This window comes from Suricata suricatta, chromosome 15 (assembly GCF_006229205.1).
Source record: "Suricata suricatta isolate VVHF042 chromosome 15, meerkat_22Aug2017_6uvM2_HiC, whole genome shotgun sequence".
Classification (NCBI taxonomy): domain Eukaryota; kingdom Metazoa; phylum Chordata; class Mammalia; order Carnivora; family Herpestidae; genus Suricata; species Suricata suricatta.
In genome coordinates, this window is record NC_043714.1 from 21,003,531 (window position 1) to 21,020,100 (window position 16,570).

The following is a 16,570-nucleotide window of genomic DNA, read 5'->3' on the forward strand; positions in this document are numbered from 1 at the left end:
GGTCGCCATTTTTATTTTTCTCATTGCCCTTACTTTTTATTTATCCCCTTCACTGCATTGTGACTCTGGGAAGACTTTTGCAAAAGGAAACATTGAAAAGAACACATCTTGGGCCCCAACGTAAAGGGCGGCACTTTTACTTTCATAATAGAAAACCTTCCACCAGCTGAATGGCTGAATGCTCCTATAAAAATTTTAGCCTCTTTTGTGTATGTTTGGAAATAGACTGAAAATTTCAAGCCACAGCTATACCTTGTAGTTTATAACTGGTGCAAGATGCATTATAATAACCGTGTTACATTCTTCAAAGTAGGGAAGCATTTTGTTTTGGTCAGCTCTGTCTTATAAAAATCCATTTTTTCTAAAGGCAAACATACTGTCTTACTCTCTAATTATGGCAAACATATAAATAGGATCTAATTATTTAAATAGTTCTCTGTTCTGATGAAGGAAAGTCATCTTATGTGTCTAAATAAAATAGTTTATTTATAAGTTTGGTTATTCAGAGACATCTGTGCGATTGAAAGATGCTCATATTGCATATTCTACTTCTTACTTGTCTTCCCCTTCTTACTGAAACACAGTGCTTCCTCTGACCACTGAAAGCAAAGCTTTTAGGATTTTGTTTCAGTGTGTCTAAAAAAAGCATCGGTTACATCAAGGATAAAAGTCCTGGATTGTTTTTTTAAACTAAGGACTAAATAGTTGTGCTAAAGTCGAGGAACACACTGATATTAGCAGCTTATGATTGGAGAAAAGAAATGCCACCTTTTACCATTCTGATGGACAGTGTTTCAGTTCTTACTAGAACTTGACATATTAAAAAGCAATAAACACTGTGAAATTCATTAGTATATCTGGCCAGGTTGTAAAGTAAATCAGCAAGTTTGTTGAATTTCTTAAGACAACTGAGTTTCTAGGACCTTACTTTAAAGTACTATCTTTCTCAATTAAATTTGCTTTGCTTTGAACTTGTTATAATTTTATTTTTCATTAGTAAATTCTGGAAGTACTTTAAAATTTTTCAGGAAATTCTAACATTAAAAGAAAAGGCATTGAAAGGGTGCCTGGATTAAGCATCCAGCTCTCAATTTCAGCTCAGGTCATGATCTTGCAGTTTGTGAGTTCGAGCCCTGCATTGAGCTCTGCGCTGACAGTGCAGAAACCTGCTTGCAATTTTTTCTCTCTTCTCTCTTTCTGCCCCTTCCTCCCCCACTCTCTCTCTCTCTCAAAATAAGTATAAAAAAATAAAAATAAAGCCATGATTACATATTAAACTAATAGTTGATATATAGTAGATATTACAAATCAACTTCTTAGCTCTCTGAAACAGAAATAGCTGTTACCAAAAAAGGTGCATTTACTACTTAACACCATACATAAAAATTGGAGAAAATGGTTTAGAGGTATATAGAGAGAGTGAATTAGACTTTAAGGTTGAAGAGTTCTTGTGTGCAAATGCCTGCTCCATGTGTATTAGCAACACAGAAATGAAATGGTAAACATCACTTAGGCCTTTAGAAAAATTTGCTTTTCTTCTTCATAGGCTCACACATGGGACTTATCCTGCCTTGCTACCCTGAGGAAGTGTCAAATGTATGACATAATGGTAGTATTTTTGAGAATACAGTTACCCCCCCCCCCCTGCAGCCACAACCTGGAGTCTCAAGCTGTAATTATGATGCCATGATCAGAAAGTTGTGTTTTGTCAGGTTTGGCCCTGAACGGGTGGCAGTATAATTTTACGCTGCTGGTAAGAGCACAGTGCAGCTGTGCGAAACGAGAATGTTTGTTGTTGTTTATTGTTTAAAGGGTTGCTTTTTTCTTTCAGACTAATGAAGGGAATTTCAGTACATTTGCACTGGTCGACTGATTGTTGCAAGCTTGACTTTCAGTTGATCAAATGAGGTGAAATAAATCAACAACCTGCCAAAAGAAAAGATTCACTGAGATTTTGCCCATGAAATAAGTATGCCTTCAGTTTATAACTATTTAAGCGTATAAGTTCTACACAGTTGCATAACATTTATATTATGTAAACATTGAATTATTACATTTATATTATACTTATATCCTAACTTGAATTAGGTGATTAATTTTTATGGAGTAAAATTATGATAGACATAATTTCACTTATAAAACTGAACGTGGAAAAAAATCACATATCCATTTTATATTACTAAAATTAAAAACCTGAATTTTGCTAGCTCTTAAGAGTGTCAGGACACAGCACCTAACCCAGAGGAAACTGGCAGGTGCATTGTTAGAAGTAAAATTAATATAGCAGAAAAGAGTGTAGATGAAAAATAAAAAATCAAAATATAGAAAATAAACTAAACACTAAATAAAAGTAGTGAAACTTCTTTGATGTTCTGAAGGTAGTTTCAGACTCTGGCAAATCTTAAAGAGTTCTTGAAATATGGAAACCACCTTTTTTTAAGAAGCTGGGCAGGAAAAGTCTTCATTGACTCTAAGGTAGTGTGATATGTTTACTTTTAGCTAAAGTAAAGATAGTGATTGGAGCAGAGGATGGTGGAGGTCATGGAATCACAGCAGGAGGAAAGATTAGCCAAGTGTCATAGGATATTAATGATCAGTAGTCATAAAATGTCATTGTTTAATGGGTGAGAAAACAAGTCCAACCAGAAAGGTGAGGGGGAGACAGAAGGTCAACCCAACTGGACCCAGAGGTCCTGAGCCTCAGAGCAGAGCCTTGTGCAATTTCGTACAACTTCCCATACAAAGCAGCTCAGTTTAGATGTTCTTTTCTTCTGGATAGAGATGCGGCATTTTCAGCTCAGGAGGATTTCATATTAAGGGTATAGAAACATTTATGAAGTATGTACAAGTTTCCAAGTACAGTAAAGCCTTGGTTTGCAAACATAATTTGTTCTAGAGACATGTTTGTAATCCAAAACATTTGTATTTGAAAGTGGATTTCAATTACCATTGGCTCAGTTGTGATCATGTGATGTCGTTCAGTGTCAGTCCAGCTGGTAATATGAAACATCATTTGTTTATCAAGTTAAAATTTATTAGAAATGTTTGCTCATCTTGCAGAGCACTCCCAGAAGAAGTTACTCAATCCAAGGTTTAATTGTATATAGTTTGGTTTTGTGATTGGTCAGAGGATCTGAGGGTAGAAAAATTGAGGGAACAAGATAGGAACAGAGGGAAAGGAATGGAAGAAAGATAAGCAGGTGCATGGGGAAACAGATGGGAAAGTGGGAGAGAAAAAGTGCAGAGAAAGAAAGAAAGGAGAATGACAGGCAGGTGGGCAAAAAGAGAGGCTCAGTGCATTTCAGAGGTACTGTGCTCTGCCCTTGACTTGAGCTCCAAATGCCACCATTTGTTTTCTACTGTTATTCTTAAAGCTTGATGAACTCTTAGCACCATTCACAGCTCTTCAACTGCTTGAGATCTTTGAGCCTCCACTCATATCAGGTCACAAGCAGAACATTCTGGCAAGGGAAAAGAAAAACTTAACCACAGTAACAGTACTCAGAGCAGAGCATCTTTAAGTCTTAAGAAAACCAAATCAGTGGGTCACATTCTCTCCTAAATTTCTCTACTCCTGCTTTGAAAATCAGGCATTGAATTTCAACTGGCTTTTATGGTGGGATTTGTAATCAATGCTGGATTTCCTATAATACAAAGATTTTGAATGGTAAAAAAAGATATTCTGAAATATAAAGTCTTATGACCATCCTTCACTCGAGACACACAAACTATAAAAAGGAAAATTCACTGTAAACCAGGTGTGAAATTATCTGACAAAAATGGTGACTGTGACGTACATTTATACATTTATACATGTAGTAATGCCTTTAACAAAATAGCAAGCCCTTGACCATGAACATGAGATGTTTGTATCAATGTTAGAGTCTGTTCTCACTCTTTCCGGAAAACCTCTGATTCTGATATTTTATTCAGTTCCCAAACTGTTTATCTTTTTCACATTAGTGTAAGACATGATACTTCAAAAAGAGTAAATTCATTTTACATTTATTTGTAGCCAATTAAAAATGGATTAGCCTTTGTTTATTATTCATGTGGACTGTTCACATAATCTTTATGGATTGCTGAGATGTCATTGCATTTGCAACCCAACTATTTAATGCAGAACAGACATGCAGATTTGCTACTGGAACTGCCTCATCTCTAATATTTTTAATTGTTTTCCCTGATCTTAATATTGTTGCCCAATTTTATGTGTATGTGTATATACATTTTCCCTTGTCACCCGAGTGCACAATTTGGGCATGGGCATTGATGGCATCAAGGACACATGCTGTGAGGTGCCTGTGATGTGCAGGTACAGAGAAGGTGGGACAAACGGTTCCTGGCCTTACAGACTTATAATTTATTGGAGAAGATATAACAGGTGAATAAGGAAAAAATTTAAATGCTAGCATTTATTGAATGGACACGCATAGCTTTTAATCTCAGTTTTCCTTCAGTGACTAGAAACCAAAAGTAAAAGGAGAAATACAGATTTTCTTATTCTGTTCAGATCTACCTCTCGGTGGTGAGCACTTCACATAAACTATCTCACTGAATCATCATAATACTGCCTGTGATACCACAGATACTCTTATGCTCATTTTTAGCATAAGAAATTGAGGCTCAGAGAATTTAAGTGATTTACCCAATCATTGTGGCTCTTCTTTATTTTTGTAAAAATAGGTATTTTTGTGATCTGAGATGAGAGTGTATATTTATATACTAAAATATTTCTGTCACTGTGTAGTTGAAAAAACTCTCAAGTCACCTGTACTTATTGGCCGCATATGAAATATTTCTTATATAGTCCATCTACTTTTTTTTTCACAAATACGACATTTTCATTTGAGAGGATACTTGGCTTCCAGGTGGAGAAATAAATTCAACTCACAGGAATGGAGAAATCAGAGGCATTGCAGACATTGGTCTGTATCTTAAAAGAGAGTTCTAATGATAAAGACCTCTTAAATCTAAGTTTTTTTTTCTTTGGTAGAAGGGCACTGACTGAAACATGGTGTTTTGCATTAAAATTGGTGTTTTGGATGTATTGCTTGACACTCCATGATTTTCTGCAAAAACATTACAGGGGAAGATCAAATAAGAAGATGCTTGCTGCTGCAGATCAAAATAATAGATCAACAAGAGGGAATACTAGAGCAGTAATGTCTTAAAGAATTAGTACTCAGGAGAAAAGAGCTGAGGAACAAAAGAATACAAACATGAACACACACACACACATACACACACACATTCTCACATATACTATCCACACACAAACATGCACACAACATGTAAACAGATGCATTTTAGGCCACGTCATTCTTCAAATAACCTAATTTATGCATTTTTTCTGCCCATATACCTTAGCCCTACTGGGTCTTTTGTCAGCTGTTTTGTGGAAAACAAAGAACTGGCTCATTATTTAACATTTATTAAACACTCACCATCTGTAAGCACTGTGCTCAGTGACAGGGATACAACAGACAAGCTCTTTGTCTTTAAGAGCTCCATGTCCTGTGAGAAAGGTGTTATTGCAGGTATGATGACACAGAAGTGACATTCACAGAGCTTCACGGTCCTAGAGGAGGACTACCATGGAGGCCTTTCTGGAACATATGGTGTCTGAAATGAGTCTTGAAGAGGAAGTAGCAGTTAGTCAAAAGGAAATGGAAGGGGCACCTGAGTGTGTCAGTGGGTTAAGCTGGGCTGGGTGGCTCAGTTGGTTGAGCATCTGATTTTAGCTCAGGTCATGATCTTGTGGTTTGTGGATTTGAGCTCCACATAGGGCTCTGTGGTGACATCTCAGAGCCTGGAGCCTGCTTCAGATTCTGTATCTCCCCCTCTCTCTCTGCCCCTCCCTTGTTTGCTCTTTCTCTCTCATCCATAAATAAATAAATACATAAATACATACATACATACATATATAAATAGGAAATGGAACGTTGGAAGCCCTTGAAGGACACAGCATGAAGAAAGCTTCAAGAGCCTGAGATAGAAGGATGTGTGTGTAGTCTGGGGTTGCTGGAATATAGTGATGAAAGAGGAGAGATGAGAAGTGAGAGTGGAGGGGTAGGCCAGATCTAATAAGGCTAACTGGAATTGTTTCCTACCTGGAATGATGAGCCTTTGTAGGGTTTAAAGCATGGGAAGGTCAATTTTGTATCTTAGCAGATCATTCTGGTAGCTGTATGGAGAATGGTGTTTAGGTGGACAACACCGAAGTGTGGGATCCAGTTTAAGAAGCTCTTGTAGAATTGTAGGCAAGAGATGCTGAGGGTTTGAACCAAAATCATGGTTCAAGAGTATCAAGGACTGGGTAGTTATTGTGGAGCACTTAAGCAATGTTTTGAAGGTACGGTTGGTTAAGACCTGGTGCTTATTAGGATGTAGACAGATAGATCCAGGTTTCTCAGAGTTAGGTGGGTGTGGGAATGAGGAGCGCCAGAAATCTGAAATGGAGAAGGGTCAGGAACTGGTGGGCAGGTTGTAGGTGCAGTCGGTTTAGCCCAAGGTGTCTGTGGTTAGTCTAGGACTAGCTGATCAACACAGATATTTGAGCCTAGAGCTTGAGAAAGTGGTCTCTGCTGATAAATCTGGGAGTTGCTGACCTCTTGATGTATAAAATTGAATGCACAGCCTCTTGTGTGTAGTGCACTGTATTGCCTTTCCCTATTTTCTCCTATCTCAAGGCAAAGATTCCTAGCTCCATCAATACACGGTAATTAATATTATTCCTCCTGGTTGTGCATGAACAACAAAGCAATCCCAGAGAATGGGAAATGCTTTAGGAAAGTGGAAGTAACCCAGTGATTGTTGCTTTTTTCCAGTTGTCAATGGACATGCCTGCCTCTGAGGGATATCGTTTCAGCTGACCTTCCCACACCGCTCAGTCTTGTTGAGGATCGTGGCTGTGCGGCTTTGCCCAGTTCAAAATGGCAGAAAAGGCTCCCCCTGGCTTAAATAGGAAGACTTCAAGGTCAACGCTCTCCCTTCCACCAGAACCTGTGGACATCATCAGGAGCAAGACGTGCTCACGGAGGGTGAAAATCAACGTGGGGGGCCTCAACCACGAAGTGCTGTGGAGAACGTTGGACCGGCTGCCCCGGACGCGCTTGGGGAAGCTCCGGGACTGCAACACGCACGAGAGCCTCCTGGAGGTGTGCGACGACTACAACCTCAGCGAGAACGAGTATTTCTTTGACCGGCATCCAGGGGCCTTCACTTCCATCTTAAATTTCTACCGGACGGGGAAACTCCACATGATGGAAGAAATGTGTGCACTCTCTTTTGGGCAAGAACTCGATTACTGGGGGATTGATGAGATCTACCTGGAGTCCTGCTGCCAAGCCAGGTATCACCAAAAGAAGGAGCAGATGAACGAAGAACTGAGGCGGGAGGCCGAGACCATGCGAGAGCGGGAGGGAGAAGAGTTTGATAACACCTGCTGTCCAGAGAAAAGGAAGAAGCTCTGGGACTTGCTGGAGAAACCCAACTCATCCGTGGCTGCAAAGGTATGAAATGCGGGGCGTTGCTTCCCTGTGTGTGGTCGGGCACGATTCCCAGAGGGCACACTTGTCTTCGTATTAGGCGTTTGGTTAAGACTGGACAAAATGTGGCTACACAGTGAAAGACACTTTCCAGAAGCTTATGGATTCAGATAGAGTTATTACTCATTATTACATAACGTTACTGTGTAGGAAAAGGCCTGGGCAACAGAGGCTTTGGAAGGGTTCTGGTGTCCATGGCGCTGCTGGGTAGTGTTGATGGCTGGAGTTTGAGGAGAGAGCCCTCGCTGGGGCTGTCACCTGCGGAGTCCTGCAGAAGGCTGGGGCCTGGGCCCTTTGGGCAGAGGCAAGGTGCTGTCACTGAGTGGGAAGGAGGTGCCTCCTGGAGAATGTGGCCCGATGTAGTCCAGAGGGCTGCAGGGGCGCGATGGTCCATGCATGAGGAAAAGGCCCTCTTATTAAGCTGTCAAGGAATAGTCAGTGTCCAGAATGCATCTGTTTACCTCCCTTGTGACGTCTACTCTGACAATGATGTTTCCAACTGTTGGCGTATGATTTTTTTCTACATTTGAGGCAATCCTCTACTTCAGCGTTCATCCTGTTTACTTAAAATGAAGGTAAATTCATGTTTCCACTGTGCCTGCATATGTCTAAATCTCAGAGTAATTTTTTTTTTTGCCATGAATTGCAGCATTTAATTCAAATGCATGATTCTGTTTGTCTAATTTTATTTAGAGCTTTGGGGGTTAGTGCAAACTGATTTTTATCCCATATATTTAGTTCTATCATGCAGTATGAATAATGAATAAAGTGTCAAGAGTCATCTTTAGCTGCAGAGCATAGTATTGGTATTTTGTGCATAATAGATGAAAATGGAATGTGGAATAGAGAAAAGAAAAATAGTAGAAAAATGTGTCATCATATGAATTCTTTGAATTAGAATTTTTTTCAATTCTTATTTCTTAAAAACAGTAAAGATTGTGGAAGTGTGATAGGCTGTGTGTGCCATTTGGCTGGAAATTAAGATCCTATGTGACAATCTACAACATGTAAATAATGTATACAAATCAGCCGAATGCAGATGATCATAAAACCTCTGCACCATTTGCTGTGCCTGGTTTTACATCTTGTTGACTTCTAGAGGCATTTTACTTTGTGGTCAGGACATGGAAATAAGTGAAATAAAATATATTTCTGTTACATGATGAGGAGAATGCACACCTTACAGCAAATGGACAGATTTCGACTGGGTCTTTTTGTAGTTATGAATAACTTGTTTTCTCTGTAAGAGAAATAGATGTGCTACCTTTGTGGGTTTTGGTTGAGAAAGGTTACTTCTCTTTCTAGTGTCAAGCATTAGGTTACATATTTGAGTTCCTGCTAAAAGTATGGAGTGAATCTTGAACATGAATGAGATAAACTCTGGATTTAGAAGAGTATTTGGGGGTGTTAAGTGAACTCTTTCAAGCGTGTAGGCAATTGAGGTCAAAATCATTGTTCCATCAAATGTTCCAGAGAGCAGTAGCCAAATATGTGAAAATAAGCGGCCAAATCACAGAAAATTTGAAGGTTAATATGGATTATTTGCTTAGAACAGCATTGTTAACAATTAGGTACTGTTAATAGAAAAGATCTTAAAGTACACACATTTGTATTTCTAAAGAATTTCTATTAAGTGTAGAATAGGGTTAATAACCTGATTTCCCAGATGAAATTTAGTCACTTAATGTCTAAATTTTAGAAACAACAGCAATCTCTTCATCTCTAAGAAGGTAACATTGATAATGGCCTATTTCATTATGCTATTATATACCCCTACGCATCAGGCAGATTGTTGAAACTTACTTCAAATTATGTATGTTCAGATAAGATATCTAGCTACACATTATACCCAGCTGCTAAGGACATTGGTTTTGGTAATTTTCATGTAGTTATAAATAATAAATTTGTTTCCAAATTATTAATCAAGCTAAGCAAATATTTGCTAACCTAAGTAGATTCTTTACTAAGTTTTCATAAAGGACTTATATTTTTTTATTTAAATATCTACATTTTCCTCTCTGTTTGAATAGAGAAATATTATGGAAATTATTTACATTTGATTATATGGTAATTTAGTGAAAATATTTAGTTTCGTTTGTCTGAGGCTTGGAACCTTTTAGAAACAGCTCTGCGTGATGTCTTATATAAACCACTACCTTTCCTGTACTCTTCTCAAAGCATATAACTTGGTATTTCTCTAGAATAACTCTTGGTGAGGTGAGTGCTATGTGTGAATAGTATTTTTACAACTTAGGAGCAATTTGTTTTGTTAAAACTGCAGTACGAAGATACTTTAGTTATCTCTATTTGTGTTATGGGTACATCAGGATCCTGCCTATGCTATGAAGCTCGGGGTTGGAATGCTTGGAATCTATGTGCTTTTCCTAACTTGCCCAGGAGGTGAGCTATCTTTGGAGGAGAATACCTGTTTTCCTTGCAGTTACAGTGATTGCTTATTCATATTGATAATTCAGTTGAACATATATAGAATTCTCTCTGTGGGTTACACACATTAAAGTGGACATGTAGCGGGGCATCTGGGTGGTTCAGTTGATTAGCGTCCAACTCTTGATTTCAGTTCAGGTCATGATCTCACGGTTCATGAAATCTAGCCCCACGTCAGGCTCTGAGCTGACAGCATGGAGCCTGCCTGGGATTCATTCTCTCTCTCTATCTCTCTCTCTCTCTCTCTCTCTCTCTCCCCCTCCGTCCCTCCCTCCCTCCCTCCCTCCCTGTGCCTCCTTGGCTCGCACACACGTGCACCTACACACGCTCTCTCTCGAAATAAGCAAACTTTAAAAATAAATCAAATGGACATGTAGAAAGGCACACCCTTCTCTTCAGAATTAAAAAAAAATATTCTCTTTGCTTAAACAAGGATTGTGTATCTTTGAAAGTATTTCTTTCTCTTTTGGTTTTTCCTGTATTTTATAATTTATCTAATATTTCTATAGTAAAGGAAGTTTAAAAGTTATGAGTTTACTTGCTAAATCCCTGGCATAGAAGGCAAAACTTGACCTTTTATGTCAAATATTCCACAGTAGGTTAAAATATCTATTCAACAATGTGGAACAAATACTCCATAATCACTTCAGTTATAATGGTTTAGCCCATGCTGTGTGCATCCGCTGTGATACACAAAAGTATCGCAAGACCCATTGACCTGTTGTATTTTGTCTTTGAGTATGACCGTGAAAATAATTTGACTCTTTTAGAACATGCTTCTTGGTGTCACTTCCATTAATTGAGCTTTGTAGTACATTAATCACTGAAAACCATGCCAAAGCAGAGTTCAGAAGGATGGTATATTTTAAGTTGTCTATATTTAACAAATTGACATTTTTACACATACATAGAATAACATGGAATATAATTGTTCTTTTCTGAAAATAATACCAAGGCTGATAGAAATTGTAGTTTCATAGTTTTCTGTGGTGTGGTGTGATCTGGTACTGGACACGAGTTTATATCTGTATGATGGACTTTGTGTTCTTTCCGTCTTGTTGGTTTACCTTGGAAACTGTATCCCTTTGTGTAGAGAGTTTAGCTTTCAGGCTGTTTGTGAATGTACGACCCAAGAACGGCGTAGGGGATGGTGGCACGTCTCAGGGTTTCCATGACATGGAATTGCTGGTGCTGGCATGTCCTTCGTAGGAATGTGGGAGGGGAGAGGGTGGGCTTTCCTGGATGCCGGTCTCCTGGGCAGTGAATTGGAATTAGACTTGATCTGTGCCTCTTCCAGGCCTGGGCAATTTAGGCAGCCTCTGCCTTAGAAACATTTTTCTCCCTTCTCTCTGGACTTTTCCCAAAGGGACTGCAGGAGCTGTTCTCCTTTAAATTTTACATTAGAGAAACTTCAGTCCAAGAGGCTTTTGAAAGCATTTAAGGGAAGTGGATCCTATAGCAGGTGGTATTGTCAGCCTTTGGGATGAAACAACAACCAACAAGGAGCATGGCCCACCTGAGGGTCAAAAGGAAAGAGGCTCAGTACTATACAGTGCCTTCACTTTAGATACCTGAAGACGGTCAAGGACAAAAGAAGTCAACTGGCTTCAGGCAAAGCCAGTTAGGAAACGGCTGAGTCTTGGGAGGCAAGCGCCAGCCTGGGCACACACAGGGAAGTCATGGTCAGGACAGTGCCGGCCAACAGACCCATCTCAAGGGTCAGGTCAGGAAGCTGGACTGTAAGCAGCCCTTATCTGATAAGAACAATATCAAGGCTACAGAAAGGTATTTCTGTTCATGTGAACAAGTACAGTGAGAGTCCCTCAGCAACCCTGTTGGGCAGGATTCAGGGTCTAGTGTAGGGGGCAGGGGCAGTTTATTATCTGCTTCCCTTCTCACTTTTCCTATGTATCTACAGCTACCACATATTTACCTAAGGAGTCCTCCCTCATTCTCTTATGTTTTTCGCATTCTCTCCTTTCCCCCCACTCATCCTCCCTTCCTTCTTCCCTCCATTGCTCCCTCTACCTCCTCCCTCAGGAAAGGGAAGATGATTGACCAGAGAACTATTTCTCAGCTCTTTTCCATTAATGGCCTCCTGCAGACAAAAATTAAGTTTAAATTCTTCCTAAAGACAGAAACTAAATACTAAGGAATAAGACTTTGTCAGATAGGGTGGAGCTCAGAGAGCTACAGACTATTTTAATATCTAAGTTTTTTTTACCCTTCCCCACAAGGACCAATTTTCTCCCCTTGGCAGTGACATTGATCCCATGGAGAATGTACACAATGTGAGGAAGGAGAGAGTGTTTCCTGCCTCCAGCTCATTACCACCAAACACCCACATGACCATCACCATCACCACTGGCTTGGCACAGCACAGCACCTACAGCGAGCATGGGAAGGACTGGGAGACCTTAGACATTTTTAGGTCAGGAGGGAGCCCAATGGCAGCAGGTGTACATAGTCCCTCCCTGGAACTCCAGCTCTCTGGAGAGCCAGAGGTCACAGTTCTGAGTTTCCCAGGGGAGGGTGCCTGTTTAGTTGCCCTATTGATGATAACTCCTTGAGAACCACACCTCAAGTCACAGAAATAGTCAAAAGAAGATAAATCCAGATAAAACTTAAGACTCCTGTGTACTCATCAAGGGGAAAAGAATGCATAACATTGTGATTCTATTTCTAGTTTACAGATCAGTTATTCTAACGCATTGGTTTAAAAGAAAGATAGGGGCGCCTGGGTGGCTCAGTCCATTAAGCGTCCAACTCCGGCTCAGGTCAGATCTCACGGTTCGTGGGTTCGAGCCCTGCGTTGGGCTCTGTGCTGACAGCTAGCTCAGAGCCTGGAGCCTGTCTTCACATTCTGTGTCTCCCTCTCTCTCTCTCTGACCCTCCCCTGCTCGTGCTGTCTGTCTCTGTCTCTCAAAAAAAAAATTAAAAAAAAAAGAAAGATATTGAAACAGAACCACCAACTACTGAGTTTTAGTCTAAGAACAGAACTTTAACGTGTGTGTGTGTGTGTGTGTGTGTGTGTACACATACACAGGTTTCCCCCATTATCTGAAAATAAACATTCCTATGAAATCTTCTGTAAGCTGAAGTGGCATAAAACAAAGAAACAGCATTTCATAAAAGTGAAAAATCCTCTTCCCATTTTTTTTTCATTTAGTGAAAACAGGTACTAATGTGGGTCTTTCATAAAAGCAAAGTGGCATAACGAGAATCTGCAAATAGAGGAGGAGCCATACAGTGTGTGTGTGTATATATATATGTGTATGTATATATATGTGTGTATATATAAATGTATATATGTGTGTATATATATGTGTGTGTGCGTATACCACATATATCCATACACAGTCAGGTGAACACTTCTGCATGTGTGTAACACTTTTATATGTGTGTATATATGTATGTGTGTGTATATAGATACATGTACATATATGTGCATACACACACACACACATATACGAACACATCCATACACACCATCAGGTGAACACTTCTGCCCATACTAGCTCTGAGTTTAGCTTTCTGATGAGTGTTTTAAGTGATAAACCACAACAGTAGCCATTAAAACCCTAAGTGGACCCCCCAAAGCAAACTGATGCAGTGCGAGCACACACGGAAATCTCCCTGCATCAGGGCACCTCTGTGGACCATGCAGCTTGCCAGCTTCTATCTAGGGTTGCCAGCGGCCTGATTAGTGTGCCGATCATGCTGCTTCTGTGTTGTGTTTTCTCTTGCTGCCCTTTCGTTTCCACAGCCCAGCTGTACAGATTATGTGGTTTGTGCCCTTCCCATAACATGGCATGAGGGTTGAGACGGGATAGCTTGAGAGAACGTGGCCAGTCTGTAGAGGTTCAGATTAGAGAGATGTGGTTTTTTCTTTCTAAAATATATAATTCATGCAGACTAACTGGTTGAAAGCCTGGAATAAATTAGTCATAAAAAAATAAAACAGATAAGATAGAAGATGTTGAGTTTTGATTAAAAAGTCTCAAATATTCCATTCGTTAGCTCTAGTGGTCCTATTTTGAGATCCATGTTTCTCTGCTTTCCCTGAAAGGCTGCCCTGAAAATGCACCATTTTTTGTCCACTTGACCTCATTTGATCAGGGAAGGTTGGTGAGAACAGAAGAGGAAATTGATAAAAAGCTCACATTGCACCCTCTCTTACCAAAGGTGCTGTAGGTCCTGGGTTTACTGAGAATGCCCTGCTTATTGCCTTTTGTCTGAGCCTAATTATCAACAGCATCTTCTTTTACCCTTAAAAAGTGTCCCAGTTTGAGTAATAAACTAAATGATTACCTTACATGTGAATATTTTTGAAAAAAAATAAATTATCCAAGAATCATGCACTTTTTCTCTTTGCTTCTTTGTTCCATTGGAGGAGGGCCTGTCTTAATTTTCAAGCAATTTTTCCATCTCTGTTGAAAAATCATTGTTTTTCATTAATATTAGAGTAAGATTTTCAGATTCCTTTCAAGCTTGGTTTTTAAACTTCAATAAGTAATTATCATTTTCAAAGTATAAAACAACAATAACAACAACAAAGCAAAACTAAGGAGTTCTTTCTACATTATCCAATGTTATCACAAAACAGAGTACATTAGCAGTATTTAAATATTCTGGTTTTGAAAATTCATGTACACTGCTTTGGTTTTTAACAGATTTGTTTTCTTTATTTCAATGAGAGACTTTACAAAATGAATGATGTACTATTTTAGGTAAGCATGATTATTATGAAGGAGTGGTCACAATATATAACAATTTTCACTTTGGAACATTCTGGAAGTGTTTGAATAATACTTTTGATTAAGTGTTCTTATCTGAGCTCTATCAGTGTGAATTGGCTATCCTAATGAAGAAAGATAGTTTTAATATAATTAACAAAGTTCATTCTAAAAGAATTACTGGAATAAAAGTTACTTTTTGATCAAAGCATGATTACACAGGGAAAAAAAGAAAACCTCTAGTTGCTGATGTATAATTCATGAAGTAACGATAGATGACAATAGATTTTTTTGGTTTTGGCATTGATTTAGCATTTGTGGTTTTATTCTCTTTGAGAATAACCTCAGAGTTCCATGACATTCAATAATCTATAATGTGCTGGGGCATAAATCTGAATTCTGTATAATACAAGGTTGGTTTGTTGGAGTTAGTTGACTTTGATAGAGAGTAAGCTTAGTTGGCCACTCAAAACTATTAGCCTAAACCCATTTGTTTTTTTTCTCCTCATTGTTAGATATACTAACTCTTATTAAATTTCCTGTATTTTATAGAGATCATATGGCACAGTAGACATTTACAAAGCCTTCATGACCATATTCCTCATTAAAAATACCTTAGTTAGCTATTCCTAGAGTGACAGAAGCTTCTTAAGGTAGCAGTCAGCCTGGGAATTATTCTTGCCCACCAATAGCTTGGTCATTAAAACCCTTTCTACCTCTGAGGGGCGCCTGGGTGGCTCAGTTGGTTGAGCGTCCAACTTCGGCTCAGGCCATGATATCACAGTTTATGGGTTCGATTCCTGCGTCGGGCTCTGTGCTGACAGCTAGCTCAGACCCTGGAGCCTGTCTTCAGATTCTGTGTCTCCCTCTCTCTCTGACCCTTCCCTGCTCACATTCTCTCTCTCCCTCCCCCTCCCTCCCTCCCTCCCTCCCTCTCTCTCTCTCTCTCACAAAAATAAATAAAACATTTAAAAAACTAAAAAACAAAAACAAAACAAAACAACTCTTCCTATCTCCGTACTGGACCGGAGAAGGATAAAGGAGCCTCCAGGGCAAGAGAGCAGGCACGTCCCAGAAGCCACACTTGCTGTATCTATCAGCAGCATTCAGCCCTTCACCCAACTTGCTCAGTCCCCACAGCTCCTGGAATAGAGTTGATGATGACTTTATAATTTACAAGCAGAATTTTGAAGGACTTGAGGAGACCAAGACTTCTCCATAATTGCTATGCCACCCTTAATAGATAGATACTACCAGTCTAGAGTGAAGAAGCTAGACATGGACCAATGGGGGAAAAATACAGTGACTGGCACAGACATGTGGCAAAGTGGAAGAGGAAGACACTTGCTCTCATCCCTCCAAACTTTTAGAGGATGCACTAGAAGCTAACATCAAAACTATCTCGGATTTTGCATCTATGTATTATTTAGTTTTGGCTGTATGTACATCTATGTTTTCATTAATCCTTTGCTAATGCATAAAGCAAATGTACTTTCCCCTTAAATCACAATATCTTTATAAAGCTTTAAGTGAAATAACTGGATATCACGGAGGACAGAAACCTGAAGTATATAGATCCAACTAACGTTTGTAGTGAAGTTTGTGTGTCTAGGGTAGATGACCAGGTAGTACCAGCCTTCACTGACTGGTACCTGAACCAGGTCTATTTGTGTGTGTGTGTGTGTGTGTGTATGTGTGCGTGCACTCACATGCATGTGAGTGTGGGGAGGTACCTGTTATTTTTATAGGCTGGTGCCTAACCATAAAAGTGTATTATATTATAAAAATTCACCTGCACAAAAATACAGTGAACTTCAACGGGTATTTGGTAATTTGGGG

General features: G+C 39.4%; 1 protein-coding gene across 1 annotated transcript in view; it reads left to right on the top strand.

The window, feature by feature from the left end:
• KCNB2 (potassium voltage-gated channel subfamily B member 2) overlaps positions 1–16,570 on the top strand; it is a 389,052-nt gene that overhangs the window by 21,589 nt on the left and 350,893 nt on the right. Inside the window, exon 2 of the mRNA XM_029923794.1 lies at positions 6,831–7,514. Coding sequence (XP_029779654.1) covers positions 6,936–7,514 — 579 coding nt within the window. The 5' untranslated portion in view covers positions 6,831–6,935. The remainder of the gene's footprint in view (positions 1–6,830; positions 7,515–16,570) is intronic.